The 17,701-nt window shown below is 39.7% G+C and overlaps 1 protein-coding gene across 3 annotated transcripts; it reads left to right on the top strand.

Annotated features, from left to right (window-relative positions):
* The first annotated feature begins 1,551 nt into the window (after positions 1 to 1,551).
* LOC122076735 lies at positions 1,552 to 10,668 on the top strand. 3 transcript variants are annotated; one of them, XM_042642227.1, is made up of 5 exons: positions 1,552 to 1,865; positions 2,385 to 3,057; positions 3,895 to 4,301; positions 5,025 to 5,224; positions 10,032 to 10,668. In XM_042642227.1, the coding sequence occupies exons 2-5, from the start codon at positions 2,600 to 2,602 to the stop codon at positions 10,272 to 10,274; spliced, it is 1,308 nt and encodes a 435-aa protein (XP_042498161.1). In that variant the 5' UTR covers positions 1,552 to 1,865; positions 2,385 to 2,599; the 3' UTR covers positions 10,275 to 10,668. The 3 variants fall into 3 exon arrangements, with proteins under 3 accessions (XP_042498161.1, XP_042498163.1, XP_042498162.1); XM_042642229.1 differs by having other exon boundaries at positions 1,557 to 2,047; positions 2,385 to 3,050; positions 3,897 to 4,301; XM_042642228.1 differs by lacking the exon at positions 1,552 to 1,865 and adding an exon at positions 2,073 to 2,309.
* Positions 10,669 to 17,701: the final 7,033 nt, after the last annotated feature.

Below are 17,701 nucleotides of genomic sequence, written 5' to 3'. Positions count from 1 at the left end.
GCTAATATTATGACAATACTAGGTAGTATAGATATTATTATGGGAGAAGTTGATCGTTGAAATGATAATTGATACGACAGAAACAAGGCTGAGTAGACCTGACCGAAGGTCTACACCTCGGTTGGGGGCTCAGGCTAAGGTCGAGCAGACCTGACCGAAGGCCTTCGCCTTGGATAGGACAAAGGTCGAAGCCGAAGGAAAAAGGCTGAAGGAGCATATAAAAAAAAGAAGAAAAAAAGAGGAGAAGGAGGGAAGACTGGTTACTCCCACTATAAGGGTCTCCTAGTGACAGTAAGGGGGTTTCTGATATGCACAAATTAGTCACCCAGTGAAACAAGAACACGTGGCATCTAAGAGAGGGACACATGGCACCCAACCGAGGTGTACCCACTACGACTATGACTCCAGAGATCAAGAAGGAGGAAACTGGAGTTCCTCTCAACTGATAGAGGCATGCGAGGATTCTAACTACGTGAGGAGGAGGAGGTGCCCGTATAGGGAATATTCCCCAAGAAGGTAAGAAGACGTATCGTAATAGGACTCGGAAAGGGTGCAATCTTATAAGAAGGAACCCTAAAAGACAGAACAAGTAAGTCAATACACTCACACCATTACTCCTGAAAACACTGTTCTGTGAATCTCTAACTAGGGCGTTGGATGACTAATCCCGGAGCCACCTCCGGGCCTCTCTGCCTTCTGTGTTTGTGCAGGATTGCACTCAATCTCATACAGATTCTCGACAGTAACAGAAGACCACAAAGAGAAAGCCATAATGGAATTTCCGAGTGAAAATCTTTTCTACTGCTGATGTATTTTTCAATATGTCAAGTTTAGGTGAAACAATAAAGAAGTATTAAAGTAGAGAGGCCAAGTATTCGACTCTTGAAAAGTGCATCAAAAAAGTTTTTCCAATATTTCTTCTCCCTCAGGGTCCTCACGCCCTCTGCATGCAAAATTATGCATCTAACTTGTTGCCGTGAATTTGAAGGAAAAAATTGTCCTAAAAGAAAACATTCAATTAGGTTTTGACTCTTGGTCCCTACCCTTTCAACTTTTCCTTAGTCTAGCTCCCAAAATGATATGAAACCCTAACTTGTAAGAGTCGTAAACTTGAAGTCTTGAATCTCATTATCTCAATCATCATTAGTATTTAATAATAACAATCAATCATCTCGTGGGTTGGGAGGATTCAGACACGCATCTCAATATGTGGGCGCACACTAATTGCTACCTCCAAGTTGGGTTGCCCGGGGGCCATCTCGGCCCCTTGGGCGCCCACTAAGTGGCCCATGGGCCCTCGTCCAAGATTTACCAAAACAAAACGGCGCGTGTTTAGGAATTTGCCATTTGCAAAGAGGTTACTTCCCTCCAAATAAAGGTTCGAGGGTAATATAGTAAACTGATGGTTTGAGGGACAATGGTGGTAATATATTCTGAAGGCTTTCTAGTAATTTTATACCAACAAGACCGTCTTCGTTTCTCTGCCTGAGCGTGGTGTCTGACAATATTCACGATCACACCGTACGCGCTTCTGTTCATATTGGGTTTTGTGCCTTTTTCTTCAAGAATCCAAAGCAAAGAAACAGAGACACTGACAAGGAGAGATTAAAAATTAAGATTAAGAATACAAAAGCTACGATTTTCGAGCCAAAAATGGAACTTAATCAATGCTTCGTTCTTATTTTGGGTACTTCGAATTTATTGTCGGTCACAGGTCCTCTGCACAATCCTTTCTATAGGTCTCTTCACTCTGGATTTCCTGGATTTTGCGGTACTAGAGTTGAGGAGAGTTCTAGGGTTCTTTGTATTCTCAATCACTCCGTTTCCAACTCCGACTGCCAAAGCTTTACCTCGATTTATTGCAGGTTGTTAAAACAGATATCCTTGTCGTAAATGTAGTTGCAAATGAAACTGTTTGAGTCACCCATTTTCTGAGACTCTAGGGTTTTATACACTTTTGTCGAGATAGAAAGAGAAGATGGTCAGAGTCTCAGAGGAGAAATGGAGTTTTTGAGATTTCAGGATACTGGAAGGCTCTGTTTCTGGAGTACGTTAATAGTGATTTTCTGCATTTGTTTTTTCATTGAATTTTTTTTTTTCGTCTAAGACTGTTTCAGAGATGGATTTTAGCGGGATTGTGCTTTTAGCTTTCTGGTGTGTTTTTAGTGCAAAAATGGACTTGTAGCTGAGGTTTTTCGGCACAGAACTCGTGGTTTACCTGAAGGGACTTGTGTTTAAAGTAGATTTTTATTTCCGTTCTGTTATTCTCCAAAATGCTGGATCTGCAGGGCATCCTCTGCTTTCTTAGGGTTTGTAGTATATGTATTTGAGGTAAGGAGGTTTTGGCTTGAACTGTTTCTTACTTGATCTCTTTTGCATTTCAGGGAAAATAGGAGGAGGCATTAAGCATTATTCCTGCAATAAGGAAGCTGTTCTGCTTCTGTAAAGAGGCCTTTTTGTGCTGTGATTTTTGGGATCCTAGCAGTGTTGTGACTTGTGATTCCAGTGTGCTTCAGAAGGAAGAAACCCATATTTTAATTTATTTCTACTCTTTATTGTAAGATAACAAAAGTGATTTTAGACATACGCAGAAGTTTAGATGGATATCTTCAAAGTAAAAAGATTCAAAAAAGCTCGTAAACCGAACCCAGAGAAAGATCTGGAGGATAAACCGGTGCCACCACCTGAGGAACCTGCTAGGAGCGAAAATGGAGGTGATTTGACTAAATCAGATAAGGCCGATCCTGTTGCTGAAACTGAGGATGATGATGATGATGATGATGATGACGACTTCATAACTAATGAGGTGAAAAGGAGGCTAAAAGAGCTGAGAAGGAACAGCTTTATGGTTTTAATACCAGAAGAATCTTGCCCAGAAGAAGAGGAAGAGGAAGAAAAAGAAGAAAAGGAAACGACTTCAAGCCAGTGGAGGGACACAGAAGTGGGGGAAAATTGTCACACATGGTGGGATTTGAGCACAATGTATGAAAAATATTGTGAGAGGATGTTGTTCTTTGATCGAATGAGTGCGCAGCAGTTGCAGGAAGCAGGTGAAAGAGCTAAGATTATTTTAACCCTGAGCTCATTGTGTGTTTTGTGTTATCCATTTATTTATTTTTTATTTGGGCCTGTGCTCATAGAGGCTGCCACCCTTTAGAGTTTACGTTCTCATACTCCGTAGATTTTCTTCATCTAACACCAAAAGGTTGGGGAGTGGAGATTCGAATGTGATTTTACTTGAAGAACTTGCTGTGTTTCTGGTTCCCCAATTGAGTAAGTAAAGGGTAGAACTGTTGTTAAGATCTGCGCCTTGTGTCTTGACCTGGCAATTGAGCCCAAACAAGAGTAGCTCTGGATTGCTAGAAAGTAGAAACTAGAATGGTTTTCTTTGAATCGGGCCCTCGTTGAATATAAACCTTAGTGCTGGTGGACTCCCTAGGGGTCCATCAGCAGGTGCCTTAGATTTCTCTTCCCGATTTTCTGGGTGTTCTTTTGCCTAGTTGTACTATTTTTTCTCTCTAGTTTCAATGGATTGACTATTTTTTTTTTTCCAAAGTTCAGTCAATCCAAGCCGCTGGCCACAACTTGAAGGATCAGACCCCTGAACTGCATCACTATATGTATAAATATGTGTATTTGTCATTCATTTATAGTTTAAAAAAAAAAAATGGAAGTTCAGTCAAGTTATGATTGTGGCAGCAGTCCAAGCTTTTGCTTGCTTCATAGACAAACCTTTCCTCATTGACTGTAGGAAAGCTATGCAACTTCTCTATTGTTTGAATCTTTGACTTGATAATTGAGCTTCTCAATTTCTCTGTTCAACTGATTTTTGTTGGGAAAAAAAAAAGAGGCTTGCTTTAGGTTGCCACAACACTTAATATATTATTATGTCACAGGATGTGCAGTTCCTATCAACCCTTCACCAAGATCTGCATCTAAGAAGCTAGCATCTACCCTTCGTAGCCTCTCTTTTAAGAAGCGGGAAGAGCCTCAAGATGAGGGTGAACACTTGCAACAGAAGCAAGGTGACCCATACCAGGATCTTGAAACAGCGTATGTAGCACATGTTTGTTTGACTTGGGAAGCTCTTCATTGTCAGTACACACAACTAAGCCAGAAAATCCTGACCCAGCCTGAAAGTCCCACCTGTTACATCCATGCTGCTCAGCAATTTCAGCAATTCCAAGTCTTATTGCAAAGATTCATTGAAAATGAACCCTTTGAGCAGGGTGCCAGGGTGGATCTTTATACACGAACAAGAAATTCCTTGCCCAAGCTGCTCCAGGCTCCAGATATTCAAGGTAAATATTGTTATGGATTGCTTCACTTCCGTATTAAAATTTGAGTACACGTTGTTTCAGTGTCAAGGTCAGCCTAGCATCTAAAAATTAAGTATTGTGTTTTAATTTTTGCTAGAAATATCGAAACTCTTAGAAAAAAACAAGGTGCATTTTGCATAATTGAACTGTAAAATGGTTCCTTCTGCTACCATAAAGTTATTTGTCTTGTCAACGTAGTAAAATTGCATAAAATATACAATAATATGCTTACAAACTGTATCCTTGGTAATATGTGCCGTATTGATATTTGCACAGATATGATAAAATTTATTTTTTTCCAATGAATTTCCTACGTCATTACTGTATTAAACATATTTTTATTTCATAAGCTATAAAAAGATCTTAATGATATATACAATAAATAGAACTAATATCTTATAAATGAACCAAATCTAGTGAGGAAAGACATGCATATTTTAGGCCTTGTCCCGAATATGACCTCGAATCGAGTTGATTGGAGGGCAAAGATCTGTGTAGCAGACCCCATTTGGCTGAGATTTTCATTTTTTGAGTGCCGTGTTTCTTTCCTTTCACTTTTACTTTGCCTTTTTTGTTCTTGCACGGATTCATGTAGCTGACCCCATTAGGTTGAGATGAGGCTAAGTTGTTTTTAATTCCTCTTTATAACAAGTCACCTGTCACTGGCCATATACATTTTTATTATATGTTTATGAAATCTTTCAGGCTTGGACCAGAACAAAGAGGAAGAAGCTGATTCACCGGTCCTTGCCTCTGACCTAATTAGAATAATTGAGGACTCAATCCTTACCTTCCGCCTTTTCTTGAAGATGGACAAGAAAAAATCTGGTAGTGTTCTGAATCTATTTGGAGGCCAAAGCCAGATTGCAAGCCCACTTCAGCAGATTCAATCTTTCCTTGAGAAGGTACGTTCTGATGATATATCTTGCCTTCATCTTCTCTTTTTGGGTTATCATATCAGTCACCAAGCAAATTCATGCACTTTTCGCCTACTGGCTTTTTGTTGGGATAAGGATTTGATTACAAATTATTCTTGCAATGAAAGTCATCCTTGGCTTTTTGTTTCACGTTATTGGTGGAACCTCTTATTCGGATTTAATTATCTGTTTTTGGCTTCTTGATGCTTGCTTGTGTTTATAAAACCAATTTTTTTACCTCATATGAAGAAATTCCTTTTATCTGATTGAGTTGTGAAGTGCAATTGGATTGGCAATGTTAGGCTTCATTTGGTTGTCTTGAATGAGTTAAAGGAAGATATATAGTGGCTGCCACATGTTGAGGGAAGAAAAAGAAGAAAAAAGGGAAGCATTCCTTCCAAGTAACCACTAAACCAGAAAGTAGTGGTCACAGTGTGGGTATCAAGTTTCTTAACTTTTATTTTTGCTTTGCTTACTCTTTGAGAAACCAAACGAAGAGTTGGGCTATGTTTTCTAGCCCAGCAAGTGAAGGAAAGTTACACTTCCAGGGAAACCCAAAACTTACCATGAATGGTAGTTCTGGAAGTCTAAACCCTCCTCTCCCCCCCCCCCCCCCAAAAAAAAAAAAAAAAAATTCTTTTGCATAATCCAACTAAACAAATAAATTTTAATCCTTGTTTGATTGAATAGAGAAAAGGGAACAAAAGTGCAAAACTTTCTTGTACCTTTTGCACTTTTCATGTCTTTGGCTTGAGGAAATGTGTATGAAACAATAAAGAACGAGCAACGTCTATTAAGTGTCTGTTTTTCCATTCAACAACATGATTCTGCTGAGGGGTATATGTGCAACTAGTTTGATGTAACGTACATGAGGAAATTGCATTTCGAGTTTGCAAAGCATTATCCGAGCAGAAAAACTTAATCGAAGCAACAGAGTTTTTTTTATTTCATCATTATATAAAGATTAAAAGCAGATAAAAATTTCAACTATCTTTCACAGACAACCAAGTCAGGTGAGAATAATCTTCCAAACACACACACACACACACACACACACACATTAAAAAAAAAAATCTGAATGCACCAATGAAAATAAGACAGACTCCTAGACTCGCTACGTAGAGGAAAAAAAGATCGATGATGCTTCCCGGCCTCACAAGCTTCACAATCAAGATGAGACTTGCAAACCAGGAGCCATTTGTTGAAGCTTAGACCACGGGATGATCTAATTGAAATGCCACTAAATAGGAGAAACACCACTAGAAGTAGCAGCAGCAGCCGTAGAAGACACATCACTATCAAGATGGTACGACCCATTCTTCTCACGCTTTTCACGAATCTTCATCTTTGTTTCAAGATTTTGTAAGACACAATAAGAAGGATAAAGTGTAACAGAACTTGGTGATTTGGTGAGCTGACCAACAGACAAGATTTTTAAGTATATTTGGGGTTCATTAAGAACTGAAGATAAAGACATTGAAGAAGTAGGTGATACTACACCACGGCTAGTCACTTGGGTAGAAGACCCATTTGCAAGGATAACCTGTGATGGATGAGAAGTCTTACAAAAAGAAGAAAACAAACTAGATTTACCAGTCATATGGTTTGATGCACGAATCAATGACCCAAGAGATGGGGAATGAGGTGGTAAAGAAGCGTATTTGTACCTGTATGGACCAATGTAACAGTCGATGTGGATGCGGATGACTTAAGCTGCTGGACATGCTTCAACAACTGAGTGACCAGGTCATCCCAAGACAAGGAACCTAAGGAACTAGCTCCAGATGAAGTGGCCTGATTATTGTGGCCGTGTTAATACTCGTCATACACTGCCATATTGGCCAATCGTTGGGCTCACTTCGGCTTACCATGGTTTGCCCAACAAGTGTCAACCCTGTTTTTGAGTTGTGACAATATGTGCATTGTCATACAGTCTAGCTTGTTTGCTGTCCACCACGACTACCTGCACCACATCCACGCCCTCCCCCTGAAGGGTCTGAACAATGGCGTCTTCTAGGAAAGCCTCCACTGAGCTTAATGGAAGTAATTTGGACATTAACATTGTCCACGAGATTTTGAATCACCCATCACAGCAGGAAATTTGAGTTACCAGCACAACCCTCAATAGTAATAATATGGAGGCCAAATAGTGATATACAACTGCGTCTACAGAGGAAAAATAAACCCCAAGATAACTTGACGATCCAACAGTCGGATTGCAAGATACCAATATTAAGTTGCACTGTTGCTGAAAACAACCCCCAAAACAGGGGATGACACACAAGCATCAATATGGTCCCAGAAAATAATCCCAAAACAGGGTACAAGGATTGAGTATATATTCCTCTATACATAAGGTCATTGGACAGGGTACTGTCACCAATATAAGCTGTATATCGAGATATAAACAGAAGTCAGCATAATCGGGGAATTAATCATGAACACAGGGGAGCCCCAAGGTGGAGAATTGCAGAAATAAACTCAAGTAGGGACTATTGTGTGGATTGATGTTACCAGAATGGGTGAATCAAATAAAAGGATGTGACAGACATTCTTCAGCCAAACAGCAGGAGATAAGTAGTCTTCAATAAAAAGATTGATATAAATTGTCGTGGCCAAACTTGTGCAAAAAAACAGGGGTACTCCAAACTTTAATTAGTGCACTCATTGGTGCTGATCTTCAACAGCAGCGACAAACCCTATTTCTTCATGTTTTTTTCACTAGGTTTTTAGAAGGAAAGTGCAGCGTAGGTTGCTGCCAGCCAAGGAAGAGAGGAAAATTGAAGGTACCATCAAAACAGAAAATAGGAGTGCACAAGTACTGATCAAACCTCCTCTGCTTCCATGTGACAATAGCGAATAAGGTTAGATCGGTACCTGTAAATGAAGAAAGAAAACTATTAGAGAAGAAGTAGAAGAGAGACTTAGGAGAGAAAAGGCCTCTCATGGTTTGGTTGTGTGTGTTTCTGTGACAAGCAGCAACTCAATGGTCATAATAGAATGCAATTATTACAAGACAGCACTAATATACTTAACTTCACACGTTATACTTTATAAAGATCTAAATAGTTAAGTGCCGCCATATATGTAACTAAACAGTCTTAACTAAACAGTCTTAACAGGCACCGTTCAGTCCCATGACAGTATCTGGTTTCTTATTCTTCCATTAATAACACATTTTTTTTTAAGGGATTGTTTGAATGACACCTCTATAGGTGTATTTAGAACATGTAACCTCCTTTTGATTCTCCCTTGTCTTACTCCCAAAAGTTCTTAAGTTAGGGGTAAAAGAGACTTTTCAAAATTATTTTGAAGTGACTTGCAATAATGTCACTTTTAAAGTCATCATTATCTATGTGAAATGACAAGTTATACCCACGCTAAGAGAAAAAAATATCCTAAACTAAGAGGGCAATAAAAAAGTTAGAAATTATTTGACACCGTAAGGGGTGTCAATAAGAAAATCTCTTTTTTAAAACCATATTCAATCCTATCCTCTAAGGCGCCAGTCCAGGCTTAGCCGCCTGGACGCCTTGCCAACAAGTCATTAAGGCATCGCCTAGGTGACCAAAGCACCCTTCCAGCAAAGGGCGTCTGGAGGCCAAGACATCGCCTAATGCCTTGGCAACTAACTGTGATTCTAGATGCTTCCAAGAACCCAGGAAAAAAAAGGTTTTATCTGCTTTCCGATGAAAAGTATATTGAATACATAGGGTTTTGGAAGGTCGAGAAAACAAAATCATGGAGCACTTTTTTGTGTTGCAATTATCTCAAGCGACCTAAAACATTAAAGTGGGGCCTGCAAATATAACAAAAGTTACAAGTGTTAACCACAGGATCTAGTCTCGCTAGACTGAATCATACAAAATTCCTATTGAGAATCTAATAAATACTTCAATTTGATCCTGACCACAATCCAGGATTGAAATTTTCATTTTATCGGACGTTTTAGAACAATATTCATGTTCTATGACTAAGGTGAACATAAAAGATAATTTTTTATTTTTGGGCTCAAGATGGAAGACCGTTTTCTTCTTCAATTGGGAGGGACGGCAGGCTGGTAGCCCACATCTTTGGCAGTGCCACAAGAAACAACGGTCACCACCTATTTTTTGAATGGAACATGGCTTATTATCTACTGTGCAACTTTTGTGTGCAGAAGAATATGCTTTCTTTGAAGAATTCTGTTTCTTTTTTTTCTGTTTTTATTATTATTTTTTTTTTGGTTGGGTGGGTGGGTGGGTGGGTGGGGGGGGGGAGGGTAAATAGTGCTGTTTCTAATTAGTGGTTTATTGTTGATCATTTTTCGGTAAATATGTAGTTTGTCAAGGTGTCACCCCAGGTGCCTTGACAACTATGGTTGCTTGGGTGGGTGCTTTGGTTGCCTTGACCACCTTATTGGTGTCGCCTTGCATCCAGGCCCCCTTCCAACTCCTTTAGTCGCCTAGATGCCGTGACAACTATGGGTAAATATGCTACTTTGCTATTTGTGTGGCATAGATCCAGCTATGGCTAAATATGCTATTAGACTAAGGACACGTGACATTGTGTGACATAGATCGTTGCGTCTTTATTTTGTTAGCAATTACTATATACAAGTACCGAAGAAAAATACTATCAACAGCTTTTATGTAGGCTACACATTCTGCAGCTTCCTATTGGCTGCTTTAGTCTGAGACAGGGTTCCGTTTGCTGCAGTCATAGTTCCTTGCATTTATTCTGTGAAATTGCAAACCACCCTTATTCTGAATACTAATTATTTTCTCTTACTTTACCCCGACTTTTTGAACTTTAGAAGGAGATGAAACTGAAGGAACTTCACAAAAAGAAGGGAGGGAAAAAGAAATCCTGGCCTACAACATTGGAAGGAGTAGAACTATTTTTCGGTCTCGTCGACCTTAAAGTCATTGCAAGGGTTCTGAGGATGGTGAGAATAACTAAAGAACAGCTAATCTGGTGTGAAGAGAAGATGAACAAGCTTGACATATTAGAAGGCAAGTTGCGGAGAGATGGTTCTCCTCTCCTATTCCCTTGTTGATCCCTTGCTGATGTTGGTAGGGAACTCGCCTTCCATGTATAAAGAAGAGTTTTCCCTTGCCCAAGGAGTAGAGATATTGGAATATTTCATCTACACGGATAATATGGATAATATGTGAGAGCACAAGGTACTGATCATAATGACTGCCATATTTGTGGGATGTGTTGTTTCTTATCCCTTGGCCAAGCCCCCTATGTTTCAAACTTTTTTCTTATAGTGACATTGGTCCTTCCTTCACAACCTATTTGCCCTTTGAGCAACAGATACTATTGAAAACAGTAAATATCATAGGGGAAACCCTCTGATAATCAGATCATAAAACACACATCCAATTTTGAAATGGTTGGATCCAACCAGCACACATTGAAAGTCTGAAACTCATATCTTTAATTCACTTTTTTGGTATTAGCATTGATTAAAACTTCATGTGTGTCCAGAGACATAGATTTAGTACAAAGTAAAAGTTCTTTAAGGTTTTGAGACATGCCTATTAATGGGGATTGTGCAAGCATATTGATGGTTTTTGAGCATCATCATATGAAATTGAGTTGCTCCTTGAACTTAATTCTCTTCAGAATATTTCTTAGATCTAAGATTATGAACCATTCGAGTTTCATAACTTGAAATCAAATCGGTGGAATCCGCCGATTTGAATTGATTATTCTCAACTCTCTATGGTTAAATGGAGTCTGCCAAAATTATACAATTCATTTCTTGGCTTTTATTTGCTTCCTTTGCTCTACAGAATTCAGAGGTCTATGGTTCTAAATCGTAGGTCCTATTTTTGGCATATATTGTCCAATTCCCACCCATCTTTCGATTTAATTTGGACCCTGTTAGATTGTTTAGGGTTCCACATTGAACCTTAATCAGTTTCTATACAAACAATTAGAATACAATCGAATCAAAATCATGGAGAAATAAAATGTGTACCTTGCACTTGAGTGTATCGCAAATGAAATTACAGCTCTTATTACTTAGTTCTATCACTTTTGTGGTAGAAGTGGGAAGAGTGAATCATAGTTGTAGGAACCTCTATATATATATATATATATAATCTTAACTCACATTGAGTTATGTTAACATGTCCGTAAACTAGAGAGTGGATCCATCCAATTTAATTTGACTTTCTTTTTTGGTAGGAAAGAAAAGATTTTTTTATTAAAAACGGATTACACTCCTGGAATCTGAAACAACATTAGCAGATATACAGGGATCAGAATTGGGCCAAACTATCCTATCCGAAATAGATAGAGCCATCCTAGCAAGGGAATCAGCTACAACATTAATATCCCTTGGAATGAACTGATAAGATACCCTATCCAAGTAAGTTTCTAGTTGCTGAATATCCGCGAGAATGGAGCCAATAGAAATTACAGGGTTCTTTGCACGCTCTGTAAATGATGTGACCACCTCCATATTGTCACATTCAACAGTAAGATCAAAGATGCCTTCAGAGATAGCTTCAAGGAGTCCAGCCCTGATCGCCATTGCTTCCCCAACTAAAATGTCACCAAAGAAAACCGGATCAGAGACTGCTACCCTTGCCTTACCATATGAATCACGAATAACAGTCCCTATACCACTCCATTTTGTTTTTGGATCCAATGAAGCATCACAATTAAACTTGAAACTTCCACGTGCAGGGGGGTCCATGCTAAGGCTGGTGTTGATCTTGGTGGATGGGCCACTCGAGAGGATGGAACATTGACCTCTAGAAATTCATCAAATCCACGCTGAGCTGCCACAATCACATCTTCAGGGGTACATCTTGATGCTGAAAATAGAAAACCATTCCGAGCACACCATAAATTCCAGCATATGAAAGTGCACAAAGATACTCCCTCTCTAGCCTTTGCCTTTCCCATGCAAACATAAGAGGACCAGTTTTGTATCCATTGATGAAGATGCATAATATTGCAAACACGTTGTGGGAGATTCCAACTGAACCACACAGCCCGTGCAAATGGACAATGAAACAAAATGTGTTCAATTGACTCCTCTATTGCTCCACAATGGAATTTGTGGTTGATGAAGGGCCATGGAGGAAGCAACACCATCACCACAAGCTCTCCAAAGAAAATTTTTAATTTTTGGGAGGCTTGAGCAGTGCCATATACTCTTCCACACTGATGTTGGAATATCTTTCCAATGAGGGACGGAAGCCGTTGATGCTCTATTACACTCCTTAGTCATCCATTGATTGCTTAGAAGATGGTATGCAATACCAGTCTTTGAAGCGCCCCATCCTAGACAATCCTCTGTTGGGAAAATGCTCAAAGAAATCTTTAGAATAGCCTCCTTGTCAATCGGTTGGAACAAATGATCCAGTACATTACGTTTCCAGCACCTATTCTCCACATCAATTAAGTCGGAAACCATTATATATGATCTATCAGATAATGGAGGGTGGTTTTGCACTTTGAATTCTGGTAAACTAGGGATCCAACAGTTGACCAAATATTGACTCGATCCCCTCTCCCTATATGCCAAATAAGACCTAATTCCAGCACCTTCTGACCCTATATGATACTCCTCCATGCCCATGATGGATTTGTGCCCATTCTTGCCTGAAGAAATTCCTGCTTGGGAAAATATATAGCCTTCATAAATCTAGCCCATAAGGAAGTAGGATCACTCCATAATCTCCACGCCACTTTAGACAATAAGGCTTTATTATGGAGGGCTGAATCACGAAACCCCAGCCTCCCTTCTCCTTTGATTGACACAACCTTAGCCAAGAAATCCAATGTATCTTCCTCTTCTCTAATCCATCACCCCAATAGAAATGTGTAGCCTCGTTACGAAGACGATCATGGTGCAACTTTGGAAGTTTAAAATGTGATCCTGCATAGTTTGCCAATGAGAAAGCAACCGATTTTAGCATAACTTCTTTTACCAGAATGGGAAAGAAGTTGTTTCCAACCAACAAACCGCTTTGTTGCCTTATCTGCGAGCTCCTTAAAAAGGGATGCCTTTGTGACACCAAACTCTGTAGGGAGTCCAAGGTATTTAGATGGGCTTGCACCATAAGAGACCTTAAAGATCCTGAAGAACCACCTCTTGAAACGTGGTGGAGTGTTTGGGTTGAAAGAGAGCAAGGACTTATCAAGATTGATCGACTGGCCACTCGCTTTACAGTAGGTGTCAAAGCAGGTCTTCAATCGGCAAACTTCAGAGAGATGGACCTCAGAAAATAAAAGGCAATCATCAGCAAATAAAAGATGGGCGATTGGAAGAGCCCTATTGCGTACCCGGATACCTTTGAGAACCCCCAGAATTCTCAGAGGATGAGATGACACCACTCAGTGCCTGTGAGCAAAGAATGAATAGTGCAGGAGACAGCGGGTCACCTTGCCGAATTCCCTGTGTTGGGGTAATCGAACCTCGGATGCCACCATTAATTATCAACTTGTAGGAAACTGATTGAAGAGTAGACATGACCATCTGTACCCAATGAGTGCTGAAACCGAATTTGAGTGAAAGGCTTTCCATGAAAACCCATTCGACCCGATCATAGGCCTTCTTCATGTCTAGCTTCAGCGCTAAGAGCATTTGTTTTCCCCGCTTCTTGTGATTAATATAGTTGAAAATCTCGTGCGCCATAAACACATTATCAGATATTGACCGATGGGGAATGAAGGCTGATTGAGAAGGGGAGATGATCAACTCCAAGACCTCTTTTAATCGGTTTGCCATAATCTTTGTAATAACTTTGACAACCACTGGACAAAGACTAATGGGTCTGAACTGATCTACACTAACAAGGTTAGGAGATTTTGGTACAAGAGAAATTAAAGTTTCATTACATTTAGTAGATAAATTACCATTGGTAAAGAAATCACAAACAAAGAAGAAGAGATCTTCCTGAGTGATATCCCAATACTTCTGGAAGAAAGCAGGTGGTAATCCATCAGGTCCTGGGGCCTTCGAGGGAGCCATTGCTGTCAGAGCATTGTGTATCTCATCTCTTGAAAGAATAGCACAAAGCTTCTGGATGATAAAGTATGGTGCAATGCCTCTTGATCTCTTGAAAGAATAGCACACCATTCTGGATGATAAAGTATGGTGTTTGTCCTGGAATGTCCCTGCGTGCTTTAGGCATGGGGTACAATGGTCATTTTGCACCCTCATGTGTGACACAGGGGCGATTCCAAACAGAAAATCCGTTTTTTTTTTTTTAAATTAATTACCATGGGCAAAACCAGTTTATTGATATACTGATTGAAATTTGTGGGTACCCGACAGCCCAAGTCAAAACAAAAGTAAGGAGCCAAAACAATCAATTTGTTAAAGCGAATGGTGCAAGATAAACGTGTTTAAAAGCCAATAACGAGAGGACAGATACTAGTGGAGCTGCTAGAGCGGTTGTGCCTAACAGGAGGTCACGGGTTTGACACCTGGCTCCTTATCCAACTAGTATTAGGATTTAGGACCATACTTTTAATTCTTGATCGGTTCAATACTGATCCACTGGTGAGAGCGGATGAGGTTCATGTACGAGAAGATACGAGAACCATTCTAATTCATGATTTGGAATTAATTTTCTCTCTCTTCATTTAATAGATTTTAAGTTCACGGACCAGGGATTACCAAAAAAAAAAAAAATCCACGAATCAGGGATGTACATTCTCGTACGTGAACCTGATCCATCCTCTCCACTGATAAGGTATAAGGTAAAATGATTCAAAATATCAATTTTTTTCTTCTAATGAGTTTTCTTTCAACTAAACATATGCACGTAACTTAACACTGGAGGGGCATGCTGCCCCAATGTACATGTGTTTGATTGAAGAACCATTGGAGGGAGATTTGTTGGAGAGAATCTCCATGTATTTACCTCGATTATCTCATTGTTAGTATCATGCATTTATGGTGTCTGGATTCTCTCCAACCCTCCAACTCGCATTTGATGATTATGAAAATCTTACTGTGCGTGCAGATCTTCCACCGTTATTAAATACATGCCAAAAGGGGTAGAGAAGATACGAATCTTGATAGCTATGATAGCTTCGAAAACTTGTAATTGCACTACATTTACCCTACAATTGTTAAATGCGTGCTGGAAAAGTTGGAGAGGATATGAATCCTAATGGCCATGATGGCCTTTGAAGCTTGTAATTACACTACACTTGCCTCACTGGTTGAATTTCAGCATCAAATAAATAAGGTTGTGGAGTATCTCAAAACTATACAAGTGTGAATCTAAAATAATAGAAGATTACAAAAAAAAAGTCACTATCATCAAAAGGTTTATTATAATTTTGTCACTTTAGGACATTTCTATTAAATGTTTGGCACTGAAAATTGATTGAGCTTCTTTTCTAAATCCCACACCGGGGCCAGACAAGGGGGCCCACTGGGGGCACAATTATTATCATACAACAACTAGTATTTACTTCAGCCCTCGGATGAGGGAGAGAGATATGAAGAATGTAATACCATTTCTACAGTCTATTTGGCTCGACTTAACAATGGCCAACGTACTGGCAATACACGAAGGCACACAAAATCGCATCGTCTGATTCGTATCAGTATAGGTTGTATCCATATCGGTCATGATCATGGTTTGAAGAATCGGATCAGTTGGGATCATATTGGCCTCCATCGATCATAGTTCTTGTTTGATTTCGTATCGACGTATCAGTATGGACAGAGGGTAAAATAGTTTTAAAAAAAATAAGGGTATTTCTATTCAATTGTGATCGATACAAATCGATATTGAACTGGTATTATCCTTGACAGATCCCATTCCCAATACCTAGCTATTTTTGGTCATGATCCATACATGATCATGGTTTTAAGGTATGGTATTGGATCACCTGTGTGATCCGTATCAGTATCGCTAGCCACTGATATCAATACTGTATCGATGAAACATCACAAAGGATAAAATAAAAAAATAAAAAATCGCCATTTTTTTAAAGAAAAATCTAGGGAGAAATGTGCATAGTACTAATGGTAGATTACTTTTTTTTTTTTGCAATAGATTACTTATAATTGAATTGAAATAACTCTCACATGAATTATACGTCACATATTAATAATGATAGTGATCATAGTCCCCAGGACAAACCCCCATATGGCAAGCAGTGCTTTCGCGGGATAAATGGGCGATAGTGGGCAAGCCAAGACTCGAACCCACAACCAGCCGACTTGAGCGGTGATGGATTGAGGGCATTTTCACCACTAAGCTACCAACCCCATTGGTGGCCAGATACACTTCAATATCTTGTCTCTGGAATCTAGTCACTAATGAAGAACAAGAATATTCTAATATACAACTCTGGGATTTGAACCATAAAAATTGGCTTACGAGTCTAGGTATAACAATCAATTGTCAATCCAAACAATAACAAGATAGGGTACTTGAAACCCTCACTTCGTTACATATGGCATCAAATCTCTTGTTGCTCTATTCTGGATGATGCAAACCTGCACAAAACATCAGAAATTGACTCAGAGGGAAGCTCCGGGATGAGGCTTTGATGTCAAAGTCGGGTCCACCTATTTTTATTACTACGTAGAGTATTCAGTCGATTGAGAGTCTTACCTGTGAACCTAGCTGAGCAATCCTTACATAGGCGATATGGGTCCTCCTCATTAGCCCTAGGTCTCTGGCATGCTGATGCGACTCCTCACCCTATTGGAGGGACTATCCTTTGTCATGGTTGATCTGGGTCGGACTTCTAATGGTTAACTCAACCTAGGTTGGCCTGTTACAACTGCTAACCTGACCATGGTAAGGTTTTGTAACGACTAACTTAACCGTGGTGGGTCTAGGGGTTAAATAACCGTCTTGACCTTGGTTGACCGCCTTAGTTAGGCTTCAAGTTAGTTATGGGTGTGGGGACCACCTGTGTGGGCAGGTCGAGAGGTCAGGAGACCTTATTGCTGATCGAAGAGGTTGGCTCGTGCTCGTGCTCGTGCTAATGAGATTGGGGTGTGACCTCCCGACCATTGACCGGTCAATGGTATATGGTGTATCAAACCCCATAATTGGTTCTATTACTCACAAAAGTAGAGAGTTGGGAGATGAAACCCTTGGTTCAAGTTGCATATGAGAGGGCTCTTCTCGATTAGGATCTCAAGCGTTTGTTTTTTTTTTTCAAACTGTTACGATTTCTTTTCTTACCTCAATTTTATTTTCCTTTTCTATTATAGTTCTCTGTGATTTCCTCTCTTAGGGTCTGTAATACGGGTGGAAAGGAGAGGAGACTAAAAATCGACGAATAAAGAGGTTTTCATAGATGAATCGGGTCCAATTTCTCTGCAGGTAGTTTTCAGCACCCTATGGAAGATTTGTGGGTCGAATGAATGTGAATTGTTGCACTAACACGAGGAAAGATGTGGTGCGAAGACAAATCATTAGAGCATTAGTCGTTGGAGATAAGCCCAATCTCACTAAAACCATGTACTTTATATAT

Source organism: Macadamia integrifolia, chromosome 4 (genome assembly GCF_013358625.1).
Source record: "Macadamia integrifolia cultivar HAES 741 chromosome 4, SCU_Mint_v3, whole genome shotgun sequence".
NCBI classification, from domain to species: domain Eukaryota; kingdom Viridiplantae; phylum Streptophyta; class Magnoliopsida; order Proteales; family Proteaceae; genus Macadamia; species Macadamia integrifolia.
The sequence above is the reverse complement of the archived record's forward strand: the minus strand, read 5'-3'. Positions and strand labels throughout refer to the sequence as shown.

Excerpts from the sequence above, each read along its gene's own strand:
- LOC122076735 (XM_042642227.1), top strand. The coding sequence starts at position 2,600 with ATGGATATCTTCAAAGTAAAAAGATTCAAAAAAGCTCGTAAACCGAAC. Across the intron at positions 3,058-3,894 it reads TTGCAGGAAGCAGGTGAAAG|AGGATGTGCAGTTCCTATCA; the intron begins AGCTAAGATTAT and ends TTATTATGTCAC. Across the intron at positions 5,225-10,031 it reads TTCAATCTTTCCTTGAGAAG|AAGGAGATGAAACTGAAGGA; the intron begins GTACGTTCTGAT and ends TTTGAACTTTAG.